This window comes from Anarrhichthys ocellatus, unplaced genomic scaffold (assembly GCF_004355925.1).
Source record: "Anarrhichthys ocellatus isolate YVR2014 unplaced genomic scaffold, GSC_Weel_1.0 scaffold52, whole genome shotgun sequence".
NCBI lineage: Eukaryota > Metazoa > Chordata > Actinopteri > Perciformes > Anarhichadidae > Anarrhichthys > Anarrhichthys ocellatus.
The window spans coordinates 1,749,616-1,771,490 of NW_022280082.1; the positions used below are offsets into that span (position 1 = coordinate 1,749,616).

At 42.2% G+C, this 21,875-nt stretch overlaps 1 protein-coding gene across 1 annotated transcript; it reads right to left on the minus strand.

Annotated features, from left to right (window-relative positions):
* Positions 1-2,301: 2,301 nt before the first annotated feature.
* bmf2 (BCL2 modifying factor 2) lies at positions 2,302-14,579 on the minus strand. The gene is made up of 4 exons (XM_031870459.1): positions 14,460-14,579; positions 11,239-11,487; positions 9,753-9,970; positions 2,302-6,723 (listed from the first exon to the last, which is right to left on the minus strand). The coding sequence occupies exons 2-4, from the start codon at positions 11,462-11,464 to the stop codon at positions 6,607-6,609; spliced, it is 561 nt and encodes a 186-aa protein (XP_031726319.1). The 5' UTR covers positions 11,465-11,487; positions 14,460-14,579; the 3' UTR covers positions 2,302-6,606.
* Positions 14,580-21,875: the final 7,296 nt, after the last annotated feature.

The following is a 21,875-nucleotide window of genomic DNA, read 5'->3' on the forward strand; positions in this document are numbered from 1 at the left end:
CAATCTGCAGCAAAGAGTTTCTAACAGTTTGCAGTCAAATGGACTTTGAGAAAAATGTCATCCTGCCTGACAAAATGTCTGGTCTTCAACTCTAAACCATGATGAAGATCAAAATAACTTATGTATCCTGCACAACAAACTCTGTGTTTACTGGTCTGCTAGCAATTTTCACAGTCAAATTTTGCCAAGAGCGCACCAAAAACATTTTTTTTTTCTTTCACTGCTCAGGCAAAATTAAAAAGTTTCACATAAAGTAGCACTTCACATTATTTTGAAATTAGGAATGAGAGTGAAAACCTGTCAGCATCTCATTAGGTCCATAATGTGCTGTAATCTAAGGATGTCTGGGAACACAAACAGTATGGTATCATTCTTTGAAGTAACCTGACACACCAAAATTATTCTTTTTTTCTCACAATGTCCTAAAGGGTAGGCAGTCTGTTTACAAATGATTTATGTTGAGCGACTGTTTAAACATACAGTGATTGTCACTTACCTTAACACGCTGTTTTCAAAAGCAGAAACAAATAGTAAAAACATTCAAATGCCTCAGCTTGCCCTAAAGCGCAACACAATGCAATATGTTAATCTTAATGAGGTTCAGGTCAGGCCTTGAAAGCGTGGATTTTTTTCCCTGAGGCCATGTGTTTCTGCACTCCCCCACATGACACACATACGTATACACTCCTTTAACCTTCCTCGCTGCCCCTGTTTAAGCAGCTGCCTGAAGGAGATTGCTTTAGTGACAGAAAAGTGAATCACAGTTTAACTAAGGTTGCACCTTTCCCCCAGAGGGTAGAGCGTGTAAAAAAAAAAAAAGATGTGCTAAACTCCATCATTTCCCTTCAGGGCTCATGAAATGCTTCTATTGTTCATGCTAAATTAACTTTCTTTCGGGGGTTTCGGTGGGTTTAAATCACTGGTGTTTAGTAGAGGTTTGTATTCAGGGAGACTTTTTGTGATTGTTGTCATTTGTGTGGCAGCAGAAGCATGTGAGGTGATGAACACATGACTCGTTCAAATCATCCCATTTCATTTTGAGCTAGACCAGCGGCAGCAAGCAGCATGGCTCTATGGGTGGCAATGTCCACCTCTGTAGTCCAGCACGAAATATCTGAACAAGTGCTGGATGGATTGAGAAAAAACCTCACACAGACATTCATGGTCCCCAGAGAGTAAACCCAAAGGACACCTGACTTTTCCTTTAGTACCATCATGGGGTTGGCATCTGTCGGTTTAATTTATGTCCCAACAACTAACAGATGGGTTGCCATGAAATCTTCATAACCACCTCAGATTGAATTTTACTAAGTTATGATCTCTTGACCTTTCGTCGAGTCACTTACTACTGTCAGACCAGTCGGCAACCTTCAGGTCTGAAAAGTGAAGTCGATGCGGAAGTGCCTTAAACTTGCATTCTTTCCAATAAGGCTGCAGGGATGACGTATTTTTGTAAGCCAGCCCCAGAAGTTAGCAGGATTTTTCCTTTGGGTTTTGGATTATTTCAGAAAATAGGCTCTCTGGGAAAAACAAGTATATGATACACTTTTTGTTCAGCAAGATTATCTTCAAACATTAACTCCACTTTTATGATTTTTTAGGCGTGAATGCAATCGCCAGAATTAAAAAGCTAACGTTAGCCCATAAAGAAGCTACACCATTGTCACATGAGTAAGAGCATACACAATGAGGCACACTAGTGTCAGTGTGATCATTTACCGCCTGATTTAACATGTAAAAGCTTCAAAATTTCCTAGAGTGGTACCCACTGACGTATTTTATATTGTGGAACAAAACGTTAACATCTCTAAACCTTATTTCAGGCATCTAACCAAAAACCCATTCAAAAAACAATTGACTTTGAGACGAAGTGCAAAAATGCAGACTCATTTCCGGGTTTTAGGACTCATTCCTGCAGCCCTCTATGGCCAGCAGGGAGCGTCTCCTCTGGTTGCAAAAATAAGTCTTGTGTAGAAGTCTATGAGACATTGTAAACATATCTTCTCACCTGCTAGTTTAAAGTATTCTTCAATGCTCCATGATGTTCATTTTGTTAATCATTGTCCCATTTCGAGTAAAGTACACGATACAGCAGGGTATGCTTTAGGGCGTGGCTACCTTGTGATTGAAAGGTCACTATGACGTTTTCCGGTCTGAGAGTTGTCCATGTTTTCGTTTTACACCTTTAACCCTTTCACGGTGTGTTTTCATGTTTATTGTAACATTTTGGTCGCCTAAAAATGTCTTATTCAGCGTTGAGTTGTACTTAGCGCCACCTTCTCATGTCACTTTTGGTTGCAAAAATCCAAGATGGCGACGGACGAAATGACAAACTTCAAAACTGTTGTCCACAAACCAATGGGTGGCTTCACTGTGACTGCCTCTATTTCTTATATACAGTCTATGTATCAGACTTTAATTTCGAAGCTTTTCATAATTATGTTGTCCATCTTCTTTGATTTTATTTTACTGGCTGTAACTTGAGTTGACGACACACAAACATGGCAGAAACCTGGATAAGCTCTTTACATGCCACAGTATCCCGGTCTGTATCAGAGTACTCCAGGTTTCTGAGACTAGGATGTGATGTTTACATGCGCAAACACATATCGCACCAGGGTACTCTTCCCAGTGTGGGTTTAAAATAAATGGCTACGCTAATCTAAGACCAGTCAAAACCAGTTATGGGAACCATGTCAGTTGCAGGCATCATTTACTTCCAAGAGGATCACCAATGTGATTTTCTTGCTGTTATTTAAACTCAACTGTGTATATGATTTTAGGTTTTCTTTAGTAAAATAAACGAAGCACAAGCAATTTCAATTGTCCGTAAAGTTTTAATGAAAAAAAAAAACAGCAATGTACCCATTCAACAACAGAAGAAAATAAGAGAAATTGTAAGATTTCGAGAGTCAAGCTCTTATGTACAGCATATTGCACTAGAAAAAGAACAAACATCCCCGTCCTCCTTCGTTCCCTCCATCGCTTCATTTCCTGCGCCATTTGAAAACTGTGCAGTAGACGCAGAGCAGTCCCAAAGATAACACAGCCAATGCTTTAACAAAAACTGCTACATCTGGACTGGGTCTCACTTCATTAGGACACATGGATGTGAAATCCTTGAGACCACTCTGAACGTAAAGAAAGAAATGTGAAGACAATATGAACTCCCCGCGCGCACAGCGCAGGAGTCTGAATTAAGTTCCACTGTTCAGTTCATGTATTAAAAGAGATATCGTGGTTTTCACTCCATTAAATTACATTCAAACCTTTAAGATACCGTTTTTTCCAGGAATGTTGGACATGCATTTTTACTCCATTTACATATATCGAAAAAAGCCCTTGAACTGAGAGTGTCACAGCAGACTTGGCAATATCCAAAATTATAAATGCCACAACATTGAAAAAAAAGCAATCATAGCAAAAAAGTTGTGTTGTTGTAGTTCGTTCTTCGTCTTCTTACAAAAAGATGTGGAAAATCTTAGCCCAAAAAAGTTTTTTTTATAAAGGTAGCAACAATAGCTGTGTCAAATCCATGTCAAATGTAAAAAAAAAAACACCAATTCACAGCACTTGACAGTAAAGATGCACTCTTTCTTGGATATTAAAAAAAAACTGATCGAAGAAATTTGATATTAAAGACACTGAAGGTTGAACGAATAGCAAATGTTTCACTTGAGTCGGGGTTGCAACAGTGGTTGGTAACGACAGGCTCAGATCAACACCAGACCGACTGGGTGGCTGTTCAGCCCATCTCGCATACAAATAATACTGGGCACCATGGTGGCTCATCCCTCCTTCAAACGTAAACCCGCAGCCCTACTAGATTGTAGATAATAAAGCACAAATACCCAGACGAGCTAGGCCGATCCAGCATATTACAGATCTTAAAGAGTTTTCAGAGGGGAAGTTCAGCACAGGAGTAGAAAGAGAGGCGCAAAGTACAGTATACAGGTAAAAAAATTGTTGTTGTTGTTTTTTTACAGTGCACATTGATTGCAAACAGTCGTTTCTGATATTAAGAAGGTTTTGCGTGGTGAAACTCGCCATTCGTGCTGAGAGATGTCAAAGGTTGAGCCTGTGCCTCGTGAAACAGATTTTTTTTTGCGTATCAAGGCACAACGAACACGCCCGTACTGTTTGTGCCAACTCGACTGTAGCGGACCATGTTGTTCTCTCACGGAGCCCGAGTGAAAGAGGAGCTGTGACCAGTGACTTTGGGGTAATTATGCCAAATGTTGATGATGACGTGGCAGGTCTGTTACTCACAAGGCACGTTTTGTACATTTGATTGTCTGTTGTTCATGTGATTTGTAAAGACTCACACCATTCCTGTGAGAAACGCACGAGGCACATGGCTTTAGTCCAACCTCCCCACACACAGGCACCAAACACACAACTGAATGCGCATCAACAATGAGAAGAAAGGGACTGTACACACTGAGATAGCATCTATACAGTAGCACTGAGCAAATATACAGAAAATAAATTAGAATAAATTATCTAAAAAGAAACAAAAACAAAATGAATCTTGTTCTTGTTGACAGGGAGTAGTTAAACATGACGCGCGATGACGACAAAGAGGGTGAAGCTTTGGACTGAAGACCAGAGTGCGCCTATCTCAATTGGCTCAGCGTTCAGTGTTTGCAGGAAACAAACTTTTGGTTCAGCATTTGTCATTACAAAAAAAAACCTAAAAAACCTCCATGTTGATGTTGAGTGAATGCGCTTTGGAAAACATAAAAAGTCGAATGAAACATCTTTGCTTGTGCAGCATCGTCTACCAACATGGAGTCGTCATTCAAAAGGCAGATCATTTGCAAACTCAAAAATTAGCATCAGGTAATTAGCATGGTTCTTAACTACTCCCTGAAGAAAACATAAAAGAGGAAGAAGAAAAAAAACCAACAGTGTCTTCAAAAGTTCATATCATGAATCTACAACAGACTGAAATAATACATCAAATTAGGAATTTTTAACATCTTATTTAAAGTCCTTCCAAGACTTTTTCCTTTATAAACCTTACATTGAGAAACAGTGGCTGTGTGTCGTTTGCAAAATGCTAACGTAGCACTTGTCACAAAGGGGTTTTTATAATATTCTCCTATATCCAAATGTGTGAGTAAAAATGCTTGAACTGTACAGAAGCTGTTCTTACTAAGTTCTCAGTGAAGCTGAATACACCACTGGCAGTTTGGTGAAAGAAAGCACTTGAATGAAAGGTGGATACATACATGTATCAGCACATCGGGATTGAATCAGTGCTCGAGACATTTACACACCGGAGTGAAATAAAATAAAAATGCATCTCGGTAACTTTAACCCCAAAACGTTTCTGCAGCAAAGACATTTGTTTAGAGGTGTATTTCATTGAGAACACAGTCGTATTTTTGGGAAACGTCCTTCTGTGGATATCAGTTTGATTGCAAATGCAACAGATCCCTAAGATTTGACTTCCTTCCAACTGGCTTGAATATTGCTCGCCCCCTAAAAAAAACGCTGATAAATGTCACCTCTCCCACAGGCGGCCCACACCATGCAGCAAAGGGCAAAATTGCGATTGTCAATCCAGCCAGAGAAAGAAATACTGAAGAAGCTTTAGAATACGATGACATTCATCCAAAGATTTTCAGCCGTGTGATTGTTTTATTAGTTCCCTGATCGTGATCCCACAAAGGAGATTTGTTTGTGCTTATTTGGTTTCAAAATGACTGCAGATTTTGGAAACAGTAAGCACGCACTCCTACAAACACGTGATCACAAATTCAAAGAGCAATCACGATGATGCCACGCATTGAAGTCACTTAATTAGAATATCTTCAGTACACCTACATTCAAGTATACATGTGTTTCGACAGGATCTGAATCTACATCATGAGTGGTGCTGGAGATGGAGAGGCTGATGGATGAGACAGGTCGATATAAAGGCCCTTACGTCTACCGTGGAAGCTGGTAAAACATCTAAACTGAGCGACAGTGCAACACCAGTAGCACCGCCACAACGTCATGACCACTTTCAAATTAGCCAGTGTGGAACACTAAAGGATAAGTACAGGGCGTATTGTTTTTTCTGAGAATAAATTAGAAATGTGCCTCGAGTCCTCAATGTTTGAAGTCAGTAACTTCAGCACAGAAATGTCCACGTCCACAGTTTGTCGCCAAAAACAAGTGGCCTAATCTTAAAATGAATGTATTTTATGACTTCCTTGATGCAAAAGTACTGTGGCAGGAGAGAATAAGGCATTCCCTGGACTGATGGAGGTCCTTCAAGACTTGAAATACCAAATAAAAAGATCAGTTTACTGTACAAAATAGGTCATCTTACAAATATTTCGAAAATATCTCTTCAAACGCAATGGCTTCTTCTTGGAGAGCGCGAAAAAACAACTACAAAACAAAAACAAAAACAAGAAAAAAATTGCAATCAGTCTCCGTCCAGCGGTGACCAGTGTTTTCTTCATCTCGTCTTTGTGTTCAATTAGAAAACAAAATCCAAACCCGTGTTCCATCCTACAGTGCCATCTTAAAAGTCTGGACCCTTGTCCCCCTGCGGGGGGGGGGGGGGGGGGGACAAGGGCTGAGGCGAGGGCTGACAGGAAGAGCCCATCATCTCTGTTCTCCTCTCAGGCGGGGGAACAGAGCCTCTCTTGGAAACAGAAAGCCAAACAGGGCCATCGTAAGGCGCATCCAGGCAGGCAGGTTTTGTCTCTGATACCTCATGAACTGCAAGGAAACAGGGAGAAAGAACAACACACATTAGCTTGTTAGCATCGGGGAGGCCATGTTAAATGACAGCTACTGTGCTCATCAGACTGTCTCACATTTCATCATAATGTGAACTGTGTTAAACCCTGTGAGCTCAAACCATATGACCTAGTAGACTGGATGTTTCCACAACATTGGCTTGTGTCTAGCAAACATGTCTGTCGCATGCACATCCTGCAGAACATACAGTATCAGGATTTCCTAGCGACTCTGGTTCCCAGACGGGAGTTAATTGCAATACTTGATTTAGTTGTCTGATGAGAGGATGAAAATGACCAGGCTAAAAACTGCAAAAACAACCCCCGGGAAGCTGCCGCTTATCATCCTAATGCCACTCGATCGTCCTCGCTGGGCTTTGAGACAGTTCCTCTGATTACGTGTCGCACTGTTTACTTCTAAACAAGGAACCTCAAAGTGAAACGCTTTCAGAGAACGCGCCGCCTATTTCATCACAGCTCTCTTGTAATAGAGGAGTCAGACGAATTATCAAAACAAAGCCGAAGGAAATTGAAACTGCTCCCCTCCTTTTTGAGCTGCCTTCTCCCAGCTCTTGTCATTTTCTTTTTTTGGGGGGGGCTGTGCAGCCCACGTGGACTACAGACAGATGAAGGGGTTCCTGCTGCAGCCTGCCATCTCCTCTCTCCCCCTCCTCATCTCTGATCCTGCACAGCTCCCACTGGCTTTCCAAACAGCCCCGCGCTCAGATATTGCAGCCTGTTGCATAAGCATTCCTGCTAGGATATCTCTCTCTCTCTCCCTGCTCTCTCCATCAAGGTCTCTACCAGCCCAGCAATCAGAGCCCGCCACAGGCTATTTGATGCAAAACTGGCAGACTGAACTGAATTGAACCAGCACAGCTAAATGTAACCCTAATTGTCCTTAATTGCCTTAATTCTACACTGCTGAGCGTATTTAAACAGTACCCTGGTTTGTTCCACATGAGGCTCCTCTTTCTGCTGTCATCGTGTGGAGAATGGTGTGTATTTTCTTTCCTTTTTGAGGCTAATGCACCCCAAACAATTAAGAAAACTAAAAACATGCATGTGTACTCAATACTAGAATGGATTCACTTTTTTATTTGTATTTCCCTGACAGATTAAGCATTTTATTGGGCCAAAAAAGTTAGTCAAAACTCACGTTTCAGACTCAAACCACAAATACAATGTACTTCACATCAACAACAACCCACACATTAGCACACACCGGCTACTTCTGCTTGGAGAGGCGAGTGAAAAAGTCTAACAATAGCTGCAGACACAATACAGAAGAAGTGATTGGATATCATAAGAGATCACTTGTGATTATTCTCCCTTTGGAATATTCCTACAACAGCAGGATAAAAAAAAACTAACTTGAGTGCAGACAGCAGACAAAAAAAGAAAAGTTTCTCTCTTATCTCTCTGTCACAGAGCTGCACACACGAACCAAAACACACACAAAGACGCACGCACATAGGCAGTCAGCGGGACAACTGAGGTATTGTGGGTAGCCGTGAGTCAGGGTCTATTTTTAGACACCGTATAAACAGCCGGCCAAGTCTACCCAGACACAGACGTGCTGCTCACTCCTGTTCGTGACAGTCACATCGATCTCACCTGCTCTTTCTCAAGCTTTAGACGGTCTTCCTCAAACTCTCTCACCATATGTCACTTTCTTTACATTCTTTCCCTCACTCTCTATTCCTGTCTTTATCAACCCCAGTTAAGTGCTTTTCGAAACTTATCGACCACGCCTCGCTGTCAACACAGACCCCCGTGAATGTAATTATTAACTAAGTTCATATTCATGGGACTTATGTGGACTCTCAGCAAGAGCAGCGACTGCTTTACAAACACTGATAGGAGTAACCCCCTGGACCTGTTATCGAACACACAGCGATACCAAATCTCGCCAAAGGAGAACAGAAACGCGTGGAACGTGTTGTCGCCTGTAAGATTGGGACACAATGTTTCCCCGTGGATTTCATTTCTTGATATGCGCAATTAATCGCATATCAGGAACTAGACTGCTGAACTATTCCCTCGGGAGCTTTGGAAACAGTGAGCCTCCACGCTCAATTACCTTCATCATGTCTAAGTCCCCAAATTGTTTCATGAGGTATGTTCAGGACAACGAAGTCTACTTTCAGGTAAAAGGTCACACGTAACAAACAGCTAGCTGATGTTATCTTAGAAATTACAAAGCGGTGACAGGGAGAATTGGTCAAAAGTGGGAGGGTGTCAATTAATCTGGTGTTTCTAGAAAACATCTGGAGCATAGAAACAGACGAGGGAGTGAATTTAACTCATTTGTTGTTTTTTTCTTCTGTCTTTGTAACACGGGAATCATATCTCTAATATTCCTATCGGCTGTAATAACATGGAATCAACGTAGTTTATAATCCTCTGCTCGGACTAAAGTACTGTTTTAGCAGTACAAACATGAACTTGACCAAAGGGCCGAGATAAGAATCAATATTCAGATATTCAGCCTGGCAGCCAGGATACTGACTGAATACATATTAGTTTTATAGTTTTAGAATTCGCATGCAGTTACTAAATCATGCAGTATTAGCGATTGAGGACTTTTCCTTCAGTGTGGCAAAGAAAGCGGTTGAATCACTGCATGAGCTATTTTTATTCGCAGCTGGTTGTGGCCAATCCAGCTGGCAAAATGTTCTGCCCCTTTTCTTCCCAAGAGTGAGCCACACATTGGCACACGGTAGCTTTGACTTGTGTCTCTAATCAAGTAGAAGCTGACACACACATACATAGTTATGACACATAACACAAACTTTTTGTCTCAACTGCTGCTGACGTGCCTCGTGATACGCACAAGCAGGCATTTATGTAACATTAATTTCTTCTCTGTTAGTCCACTTGTGATTATATTGTTTACACTTTGACACTTAAAAGTGCATATGGCTCTGCGGCCGGTTGTTTGAAGTGTGTGTGTGTGGGGGGGGGGTCATTTAACAATCCACTTCACTGTTTGGGAGTGAGGCTTACCAGTTCAACATGATCCTGTTGGAACTTGTCTCCGATCTCCCGAAGTTTACGACCGATTTGCGCCTCCACGCTCGCCCCTGCCTGCTCCTCGGGCCTCTCTGCCATCCTGTCCTCTTCCTCCCCTCTGCCCTCTTCCTCCTCCGCTTCAATCTGCCTCTCTCCCCGGTCCTCCATGGGCTCAAACTGAGCGGGGAAATGTGAGCGTAATCCAGCGTTGCCTAAAAGGAAAACATCAAGCTTCTTGAAACTTGTGTTGCTGTTGGATCTCTTCAAATTACCAAGAGGCTGTTGTGAGTGTCAGAGCCAAGTTGAATATCAGGCTAAGAGAACATAGCAGTTCAGTAAAACCACTTAATGTTTTCCTTTTTGATTTTTAGATGAGACAGCGTAAAACCTCGGAAAACACTCTGCAGACAGTCGTAAAAAATAATCTTGATTCATATTAATGGCCTCAAACACAGCTGTGTCTGACCTACGAAGTCAAATAAAGAGTATCTATTTTACACTGCATTTATATTGCTTTCTTGAGAGTTGGTATAGGTGGAAAATTCAAACACCTTATTAAATCAACAACGTCCTCGGTGAACTGCTACCTCTCTATCGTGTCACTGAGTTTACTCAGAGCCTCGAGCATGCGCTTCTGCAGCATGCCACTTGGAGGGAGAACACATTTTTTTCTGTTATCATGTGTGCAGAATGCCTCACAGAGGACCATGATACCTTTAAGAAACTGAGCACCCTGGACTTTATTCAGGAGAAGTGCATGACATCCATTAGTGGGTAGATTACAATGTACGACAAGGTAATAACAGTCAGTGGTGTTTATGTATTGAGGACTTGAAACCCTGAACAATATGTACGTCTCACACACACTGACACTGAGTCAACAAACAAACAACATTCTACTTCAACATTGGTTCAATTCAATGAGGGTGATGTCACACTGATTTGATTAGAGATGGGAAAACCATATTGGATTACGGGTGATGGTCATATTAGTGTCGGTATGTGCCTTTATGTATGTATGAAGTCAGTGTTGACTATTTTTATTTTTTAAAGAAATGGTCATTTAAAATCCCCAAAAAGAAACTAGCAGGAATGCAATTAATTTATCCGATTTAAGTTAATAGTACATTTATATAGTATTAATAAAGATAAATCTACACAGTAAACAAATCGTTTCTTAGAATGGAATGTTTCTTACGTTGTCAGCATGCGTATAATAGGACATGGGGATCTCCCAGTTACAAGGGAAAATATGTTCTGTTTTGCAGTGATAATTCAAAATTGAATTTAGTTTGTATAATAACCCAAGAACAAAGACTGACAAAGTTTGTTATCACTTGGGTCTTAGAGGAAGGTTCCCAATGAGTAACCTGCCGGATAAAAGGAATGACTAATAACGTACGGTTGTGCTAGAACACTTTTTTAACACCTAAAGCCCACGTTGCTTTCAGCGGGCTCAGATCATCTCACCCCTCCTTACCGTGAAAGGGTATGCGAGGCTGCCGGTGCAAGCTGCAGGGCAGCGTGTTGATGCCGATGCTGTTGTTGTTGTTGTGGCTCTGCGACGTGGGCACGGCAGCAGTGACAGCAGCGACGGCCTGTCCAGCCGCGATCTGTGTGGCGCGGTCTTCGTACTTGATGTCCCTAAAGGGCGTTCCCCAGAGCTGCGAGATGGGCCGTGACATGTCCTCCTCCTCATCATCCATCCGACGCCTCAGCGGTAAAGTTCCTGGAGAGGAGAAGGGGACACGAGATGAAAACGTTAGAATTAGACACGACAAGTATGTGTGTAAACGTAAAGAAAAACGTATTTGTGGGACTGTGTTTGACTCATATGTGTTCATGATCTTTAGCTGGCAGGTAATTCGGGTGCGATTTGTTTCAAGGCCAAACAAAATATGCCAAATACCATCCTGTTATCAGTTGAAACTTTGCCCTCTGGCAGATAGAAAATTATCTCACCCTGTCTATGTTAAATGAAAACAAATCATTAGTCATTATAATGCCCAGTAAGAGGCTCATGTTGTGTGAGGTAATACTGAAAACAAACAGGCAGAGATGGATAGTCTCAGAGGCACAGATGGATCTGCCAATGTAAACACACAAGATCATCTCCTGTAATATAGTGATGAGTGGCAACAGCAGCCAAACGTATGGAAACACCCTGTGCGGGGGGGGGGGCTAAAAATGCTACTCCAAATCTGCCATCCTCCTGCAGCAGATTGTTTTATCAAGCTGTTCCTGTAAAAATTGTCCCCCCCCCCCAGAATAAAAATGTACCTTAATCTGGAACAGTGTGCCACAGAGCAGAGTCACAGTCAGGAGATTTGCTACCTCCTGCACAATTCCTCAGCTCAACATTAATACCTGCTCGTATGTCCCCATTCTCTCTCTCTAAATCACACAATAACTGGATAGCTGCCTGTCTACACTATCAACACACACACACACACACACACACACACATCAAGCGGATGGTGTGCGAGTGAAACCAAAGTCCTGGCTAGACTGTCATGTGCTGCACGCAGCAGCCGTTTCATGAGGGAGATAACGAGTTTCACTCCATCCTCAACTGTGGGTGCTCCACACAAACACACACACTCTCTTCCTCTTGGCCACATGCCACAATCTGAACTAGTGTTTCATATTTTCGTCGAGGGGGGCCCAGTTTTCTTTTCTTTCCTTTTGCGGTGTGAGTGGAGACAAATGGGCTGGGTTGACTGACAAATACAAAAGTTAAAACTGGATATACTGGAATTGTGTTTACTGAGTGACGCGGCCCCTTTGGTATATATCTCTTTGTGAAAGTGTCCCCACGCCTGATGTCATATCATTATGGACTCAAATGATGAAACTGCATTTTTGAACTGTGGAAAAACACTGGCCTATCCAATTATCCAGGCCTCATTATTATAGTGTACGATGCAAGTCTCCGACTCGGGACTGTCGTTTTTTTGGTACAACACATGATTGACCCACAACGTCCTCTGGCCTGCATTATTCCCAGGGCAATTAATAGCGAAATCAGTCCGTTTTGACACTGCAAACTAATTAGACGTTGCATTACAGAAATTCAAAACAGCCCTAATCTGCATTAACTTCTCCAAATTAGTTTGTACATTAATGAATGCACCAAGGGCCTCTCTGCAACTGTACAACAAGTTTCACAGACATCAATTATGCACTTGTGTTGAGTGTCATTGGCAACGTGAGCCCTGTCTTGAAATTTCCACTGGCAGTCAACAGAGGACTGGCAAGATTACAATAGTGTCAGACACATGAAAAAAACAAACACAGACAGGGAAACACAGAAAGACATCGCGCACATACATACACTGCTACACGCACACTGCCTGGGGCAGCAGGGAGGCCTGGCAGCCACCACAGTGCTGGTCAGAGGCTCAAAGCTGCTGCAGAAAGTGGCTCCCTCTGCTGCACCATCTGTGCACCGGGCTCTCCTCCATGCACCGCTCAGGGTAGGGGTGAACTCAAGGTGAGCTCTGCTGCTATTTATCCCACTGCCTTCCTGTAACTTGGGGATGCATAATTCCGTGGATGTAAGTGTGCTGGTGACAGGCAGTAATAAAGTCATGCACACTACTTCACCTATCACTGGAAAATGATCCAATCCAGAGATCCAGCTAAATGTTGTTGTATCTGTATGGTAAATGATAATTGTGTTGTTGATGTAAGTTACTAATGAGATGCAAAAGTATTCTCTACACAGTTGGAATAAAAGTTACTAACTGCGATTTCCATCTGTGTGTTTCAAATCGGTCATTAAGTGGGCTCCGGAGGACCACCGGGAACGTGCTGCGTCTTTACCCGCATTAAGGAGCTCGATGCCGTGTGCAGCTCGCTGCGGAAACACGCGGAGTCCGCTCGCTCGTCGCTGTCGACACAACATTCGCGAATTTGACAGCTGCAATATTGTGAAGAAAGAGGATGTTGACACATGATGCGAACCACAGCCGAAATGGTGGAATACAACTTTTTTTTTCTCGCTCCAAAAAAAAAAGCAGGTAAAAGTTTAGCCTAATTTATTACTCGTGACAGCGGCACCAAACTATAGGATTTCAGAAGCGTGTCATAACAGTGTTACTCGCATGGCTCCCATTATCCTGCGTTGACACTTTCTCTTCCACTTCGCCTGACAACTCTTCCCCAAAACAAACACCTCTGATAAATAACAGAGCCGATAGATCCACTCGCGCAAAACAGATATTAGTCACTAACGCGTGGACTAAAAACCGGACAGGTCATTTGTCACTGTGTGGTGTTCAGCTACGCTTCTTAGTTAATGATCTGTAATATTGTGTCATGACAAAACAGCTACAGACCAGCGCGTGTGTCCCAAAAGATCGGGCAACATCAGCCGGGACGTGGAGAATCCGCACGCGCGCGGGGGAGGCGATGGATAGAACCAGTCACATTATCATTTATTCACTTGGTCCGTTGAAACAAGATAACTGAGCCTCGCTGAAGTGAAGAACAGGACAGAAATACATCTATACAAATAAAATAAAAGCTCCCTTCCATATGCCAACGCTCCGGTAAAGTCCGCTCACCCCCTATCTGTCCGGGCATGCCCAAGCTGCGCGCACATTTGTTGACAAATCACCAGAAAACAATGAAGCACGCGTCGGTGCAATGGTGCAATATCTCCCTTTTAAATGTTGAATAACCGAGCGTTACACTCACCGCCAGCAGACGCTCTTTCCGTTGTGATCGGTGGTATCTTGACAACTTGCCGTTACCTTGTTTTCCACGGACTGCGTTGATGCGACTTGTATCCCTCTTTGCATTACAGCCACTCGTACATGTTTGCTGACTAGAGCGGGGGTTGTTTTTTTTCCCTGTGTAAAATTAGCGGTCCGCCCCGATGACTGGGGAACCGCCCCTTCTTAATAATGTGGACGGTAGAGCAGAGTCAGCGACACAGGTTATGCAAATGAAAAACACACCTAAGGGATATTATATATCTCACATGTGCACATATATTGTGCATGCAAAATGTTAATTCGCAGTAGCCTAACTAATTATGAAAGAAATGTATCAAATGGAAGTAGGCCTACTAGAGTAAAGCCCAAGTACCTCAAATGTATACTTAATGCAGCCTAAATGTTTTAAACTACGACCAAACGGGTTGATGTCATCTTTTGCCAAATCAATCCACCATTCTATATTTGGGTGTTTATGCCAAATAACTGCAGCATTTATAATAAAAACATTTAAAAGCTGCTACATATTCGAACTGGTCTATGCATGACATGTTGAGCTCATGCTGTATTGTTTTTCAGAGATGAAAAAAATAAATCGCGTCTGGCCCTTTAAGAGAACGGTCCTCCTCGCGACCAGCGGTGAACCAATCAGATGGTTTGTTTTGGTCCCGCCTTCTGCTCCGTGTATCTAGACACGTGGAGGGGGAAAAACACAAACCCAGATAAGGCATGTGACTGCTTTCAGCGCTCGCTCAGCTGATTGGGAGCTGCTGCTGGATGGAGTGATTACACGCACCCAGTTACTGCTGTGATCGGTGTGATGATGAGTTGTGTAGCCTGCTGTCATGGCAACAAATAGATTAAAAATGTCATAGTCACACATGCAGTGTCCCATTATATAGCATGATATATGATGTGTTTTATGTCTAAACATGTGTGATGTAAAAATGAATTGAGAGACATAACATACATAACATAACCAATGATTAAATGTAAATAAGTACATTAATTTAAGTACTGTGCTGTATTTAAATGCAATTTTGATGTACGTCACTTGAGTGTTAACATATATAATAGTTACAATTATCTCCACTTTGAGCAGCTATGAAATGAAAATGTTGTATTACTATTGTATCACTATGATGTAACCCTCTTCACAGGTGCTTTTAGAGAAAGAAAAAACTAAATACAGACAGACTCCTGCAACGAGTCCTACTGCATCTGGTGCTATGTTAATGTGAAAGTAGAAATCAAGATGGTAGTCATAGTCATAATTTTTCCCATTAGTGCTTTTACTTTTGATACAACTTGAAAACATATGTATTTATGCATACCATAACATAATCTAGCATAGCATAGCATTATATAGCATAGCATAGCATAGCATAACACAACACAACACAACACAATATAACATAACAAAACGTAGCATAGCATAGTATAACATAGCATAACATAGCATACCATAGCATAACACAACACAATATAACATAACAAACATAGCATAGCATAATATAGTAGGATTCATAAATGCATCCTGGCTTGGTAATGGCTTGACAACAATGTATTGATAGAAGCATTGAGCCATTTTCAGTTCGGCCCCTGAGGGCATCCATTGTTCAACATGGTGTCTGATGGATGCACTGTGACAGTGGACTAAACAGCAGCCGTGGCTGGTGACCCTCATTGCATGGTGGGGGCACGCCTACCCATGGCATCACTCAAAAGAGGAAGAAAAAAAAAAGTACAGTGAAATCTGCAAAAAGGGGTTACTGAGTGCAAAACAGCCAGTCAAGAAGAGTGAGACTATTTGATCCATCGCGTGAGTCAGATCTTTCCCAGGAGACAATCTCTGGATGAAAGCAGATGCTGTTGCTTTCACGTGGCGTGCTGGTTAGCCTGTGCAGGATGTTATGTTTTCACACCGTCCCGCTCCTTCATTGTACAGCTGGTTACGTGTGAAGTGTGATTTTCTCAACTTTTGACAACATTCCCATGCTCAGTTTACTGGCAGAGCAGCAAACAAACCCTGCTCAGCCTTGTTTAAGCTGCCGCCTGACGGCTCCCAACCCCCCATCCACACCAACCCCCTCCAACTCCAATCCTGCAGCGAGAGGGACCCCACCCAAAATTTGGAAGAAGAGATCACATGGTGGTTGTTTTTGTTGAAATTTCAGGCATTGCATGCATAGTAATGAACAAAAATAACACAATTCTCGGCTATTTTGTTAAATCTCCACACCCAATCTCCACAGCAAGTGTTGAATCCCATATGCATGCTGCATTAACAATATAGACAATACATAGGAAAGGTAAACCCAACTGAATTATTGCTTGTATAAATATTGCTACTCTTTCAACTGCATTTTGACCCAATGGTATAGTATTAAAACTGTGATGGTATTTGTATTTCAAAGCTGTAACATGAAGACTCATGTAGGTGTCAACAGTTTTATGTTGGCAGAAAATACTTTACTATTTCATCTGTTGAAATATTTATGATAAGAAGGACACAGCTTTGTAATCTGACAAAAACAACAACCTCATCATTGAAGCCCCCTTTGAAGAATAAACAGCTGGATCTGAAGCTGACAGAAAACAAGAAAATCACTGGAATTAAAAAGTTTAAAACATCAGCTTTGCAAGAATTTAGTGTGGTCATTTAAAACAACTTGTCAAAGATGCAACATTTAAAAAAAATAATGAGTCCACTGTGTGCTGCATTCGAAAAAACAAAGAAAAAAAGCAATCGAATCGCGGATTAGCAGTTCATCGCTTTTTTTCTCCCCCGAGTTCCCTTTATCAATAACTAATTAATGTTCCCAAACAATAGCTCCAAGAATAGTGCGTTTCAATCACATTCAGTTATCCCCTTGTCAGTGGACTCTGGGGTACACAGTCGTTTTTCATCAGTTAAACTGCAGTTTGGTGAAGTCTTGTTGTCTCTTTGAACGCAGAGCTGTTAACCACATCTGTGTTGCAAATCAGATTTTTTTCTTCTTCTCTGTTTTGGCAGAGAGCATAACATGATGCGCTGTCAATGCAAGAGACTCAGAAACACAAACGTCATGCATTGTGCAATCTCATCCACTGTTTTAAGTCATTTGCATTCTTTTACTTTCAAGCGTGCTGCTTCAGCCCCTTTGAAGAGGGAAAACAGCCTTTGTGTTGGCGCTGAACTAAGAACTTGTCATCTAAACTGAAAACTTCCAGTACCTCTAATGTGTCAGGTGCAGTGGCAGACAATGTGTCCCAGCCCATTTTTATTCAAGCTTTTTTTCCCCAGCGAGGAAGTCAAAAATTATCCTCAGTGAGTTATTTCTGACTACGTGCTGCCAGAAGAGGTGATAAGGCTCTGGATGTTGAAATATTTCAAAGTTCACTGCATAATGATACAATTTGCTATGTGACTGTTTCCCTAATGGTGCCTGACGTCCAGACGCTTTGTCTTCAATCTTCAATCCGTTCCGCACCCAAACAACTCCGCCAGTGTTTGTGCTTGTACTCCATGCACTTTCGCATCACAATTTTATGGTTTCGATCCCCATGGCATTTAATTATCTTCCCAAATCTCTGTTTTGGGAGGGTGTTTTTCACATAAATTGATTGTGAAACTACGTGACAGCGATGGCAAGATTTCACAGGTTATTGGAAACCTCTGTCTGCCTCCAACCCCTCCTTCTGTCTATTCTGTCAACACCTCTCAATTTTAACCACAGGTACAGCAGGGGCTCAGCCAATGAACGTGGCTCCCACGGAGTTCATCCAAAGGTAACACATTCGAAGCCCAGAACCTCCCGAGGGAAACCCTTACCATTATGCGCATTTTGACACCACTTTAATGCCATGAACAGAGCTGGCTATGTTTTGGATGAAGTGTTGTATGGAAATGAATTTGTTGCATTGTGTCTTTCAGTTTGTCATGATTCCAGCTGCGATGGCAAGTTGAAATAAATGGACGCTTAATGATTACCGAGCAGCAGCAGCTCAGGTGGTAAACAAACCATTTGTCAGGCAGACTAGACTGATGATTCCTGTGCAACATCCAAAACAGTTCCAACATCCAATTTGCAGCTGTCCTTCCACTGTATTGATATATATATATATATATATATATATATATATATATATATATTGTTGTTGTTACAGTTTGATATTGCTGAGATATACCTTTTATTACTATTTCCAGAGTTCGTGGTTTCCTCCTCCAAGTGCATCATGGGAGAAGCTCCACATAGTGTGATTTTACTTGTGATTGTATCATGAAACAACATACAGTATACATATTATTGTCCAAATCATTTATCTGTGAGTTGTGAGAAATCTTTACACCTACATATTTAGCATTTCTTCTCATCAAAACTGCCCTGACCGAGCTTTTAGGTTGGCCTTGCGGTTCAAATGTGACCTGAAAAGACAGCTGTTTTAATTACCAGTGACAAAGTGCTCTTCAGCAAACCACCACATTACAACACTGGACAAGCACTTGTACAATTACCTTTGTGCAGAAATGTAAAAGCATGCATCTATGGGAAGTTAAAGGATAATTTGGGGTTTATTGAAATGTAAGATCTTATTTTCATAGTTTGGGACAGTTTGGCCGTAGTTTCAATGTAATATTAAGATATCGCTTTACTCACCAGTGTAAATGCAGACATTAGAACCCGGCAACTTCTGTCTGGTGGGGCAAAAATCACAAGCAACCTGATAATCAGACAGGTTGTAAACAAACCGGATTACTCAAACCACTCTTAGAGGGAAACAGAAAGTAAGAAAAATGTAACTCTCAGTAATGATGTTTCATTGGACAGGAAAACTATGTTTGCAACTTTGAACCAGGAAGTGGTTTTGTAGATGGATGTTTATGGTTTGGTATGACTGTTACAGTTTATGGGGTTTTCCTTACTTTCTTCATAATTCCTCCTTGTATCTCAGGAATTACCTCCATATTTGATGATTTCACACCCCTAAATTTACATTCAATGTATTCATGTTCAGTGCTAACGCAGGAAGTAGTGAGCCCTTTATTTGGCACGGCTCAAAGTGAGGGTGTGGTGTTGTTAGTCTGACTTCTGTCTTTCCAAATCTCAACAATTGAGCGTGATGAGGGCAATATTATTCATACCAATAAGAATGATGGCCAAAACTATGAAAATAAGAAGCAAGTTGTAATAAACCAACTATCCTCTAACAAGTAGATAAAGAAACACAAATTTCAGTTGCCTTGGTATCTATTTCAAATATAAGAATTAGCTCTCAAAATAATTCCTGGAGTTTGTGACTGAGATATAAGCGATCATGTCGTTTTGAGGTCGCTCAACCCTTCCTTTGTTGTGTTTTGAGGAAGAATGAAGTGGATGCACACAGTGGCAGTCTGTCCACTCACTTGCTGCTCTCCAGTTTAATTCCATGTAACTCAGTGTGCACTCAAGTGGCAATAATGTGATTTTGGGTATAGCCCTAGTCAGATGTGCTGTTAACAAAGAGTTCAAGAGGGTCGGGGGAGATAACATGTCGGCGAAAGATACGTCTGAGTTTGTTTTTAGGGTGGGGGAGACCTAGCTTTTCTGAGAAACACAGAAAGCTAATCTTTTAACCTTGCAATCTTGACATGTCTTAAGCTTAGACAGCTCAAAAGTTCAAGTGGCACTGTACGAGATGTGCCTCAGCATGTGCTTCTGCACTTCTTCATCTCTGCTTATATACTGTTCCTTTTGAGAGATGTCACACAATTTTTTCTGAATACTTCATTGGCTGCTAAAGTGTTGGTGGGTAGGTGCTGTGCGGTGGATTAAAAAAAGAAAGCAACGCTAAATCATTGAAGGAAGGAGACATGGATGGAAATAGAGTTGGAGTTGCTCTTGTTTCTACGGTAACTGTCGATGGGGAGGTACCAGGGATGAAAGTGGAGGGAAAACAAACCTCCCCGCTCCGATGGCAACAGCACAGCAATTGGTTCTCGTTTCCTGCGAGGACAGGAAGAAAAAAAAAAACATAACAAGGTCCCCTAGTAGCCCAGGAGACACAGTTCGATGTTGCATCAGAAAGCAAGAGGCAGGGCAAAATGAACACGCGCTTGCAAACATGCACGCTCAACTTGCACATACAACACACCCAGCTTCGCTCTCACACGCGCACCCACAATCACGCGCACCCACAATCACACGCTCCACTTCACCCTGCAGCCGCCCCTCCCGCTCCCGCTCCCTCACTCTCCCGCCAAAACATCTACAGCACGAGAAACCTGCCTAGAAACCGGTGGGGGAAGCTTCCGCCTCGCTCTGATTGGCTCAGCTCCCTAGCAACCGCGTATGCCCGACCAGCCAGTCAGGCGCGTTGTGAGAGGCACACTGACCCAATGAAACAGATTATTCAGAGGCCTGACCTGGTAACAGTCAGGAGAAGATGTCAGGGAGACGCTGGAGGGAGAGACGGAAAGCTTTCCGTGATTGGCTCACATGTTTCCTCTTTGTTCTGATTGGCTCGATGCTCTCCTCTTTGCAGTCATTCATACATTTCCCTGCCTGCCTCAGCACTTGCTCCTCGGTTTCCTCCACCTTCAGCCAGTTCGTTCAACTTCCACAGTGGCCACCCTGCCCTCAAGGAAATCCGCTGCCCAAGGTCAAGGCAAAGGCTGCGCTGCTGGAATGGGATTGGTTTAGACAGGCAGGAGCAGAACAAGATCCTAGTAACAAGTCTACCTCATCATGTCAGCGCGGGATTAAAGCTTGTCATCAGCAACTTGTTAAACAACACAAGTGCTCTCGCCGTTGATGCCGCTGATGAGCTTGTTATTGTGTTGCTTGTAATGGACACGGGCCAGTGAAAGGCGTAATTAGCTTTCCCCTTAATAATGCAGCGTTTGACAGGGCTGTTCTCCGGGCAGGTTGCGGCACACAAATAAGTAAATGGTTAGTTTGTTTTGAAAAACTTCGCTTTTGAAGGCAACCCGGGCGAGGTTTGCAGTCTTTCAAACTGCTTGCTCCAGTAGTGTGGGGAATTAATGTCAATACCCCGCAGGATCAGGAGTTCACGTTGAATAGTTAATGAGTTGGGGGAGAGAAGGACTCAAGTAATTCTGCGATTCGAGCATGCCATGCATACTGCCTAATTTAACATAACTGCAGGCAAAAACTCACTCAGGCAGGAGCATTATACTGCGATGATTAGTAAAAACAACACTACCAGCCAACACTGAAATTGCTCGTAGCCCCCTAACAAATTTGTTTACTCAGGTTGGAAGATAAACTGAATCTATATTAGAGAATTTATTTTTTGCACAACAACAAATGCTGCACTGTGTTATTTATTCTGCACTGAATGCCTCGTTGCAAATTGTGATTTGGAGCTAATAAGTGTTTTCAAGCTCTTTGCCAATGGTGCGGTATAGTTTGCA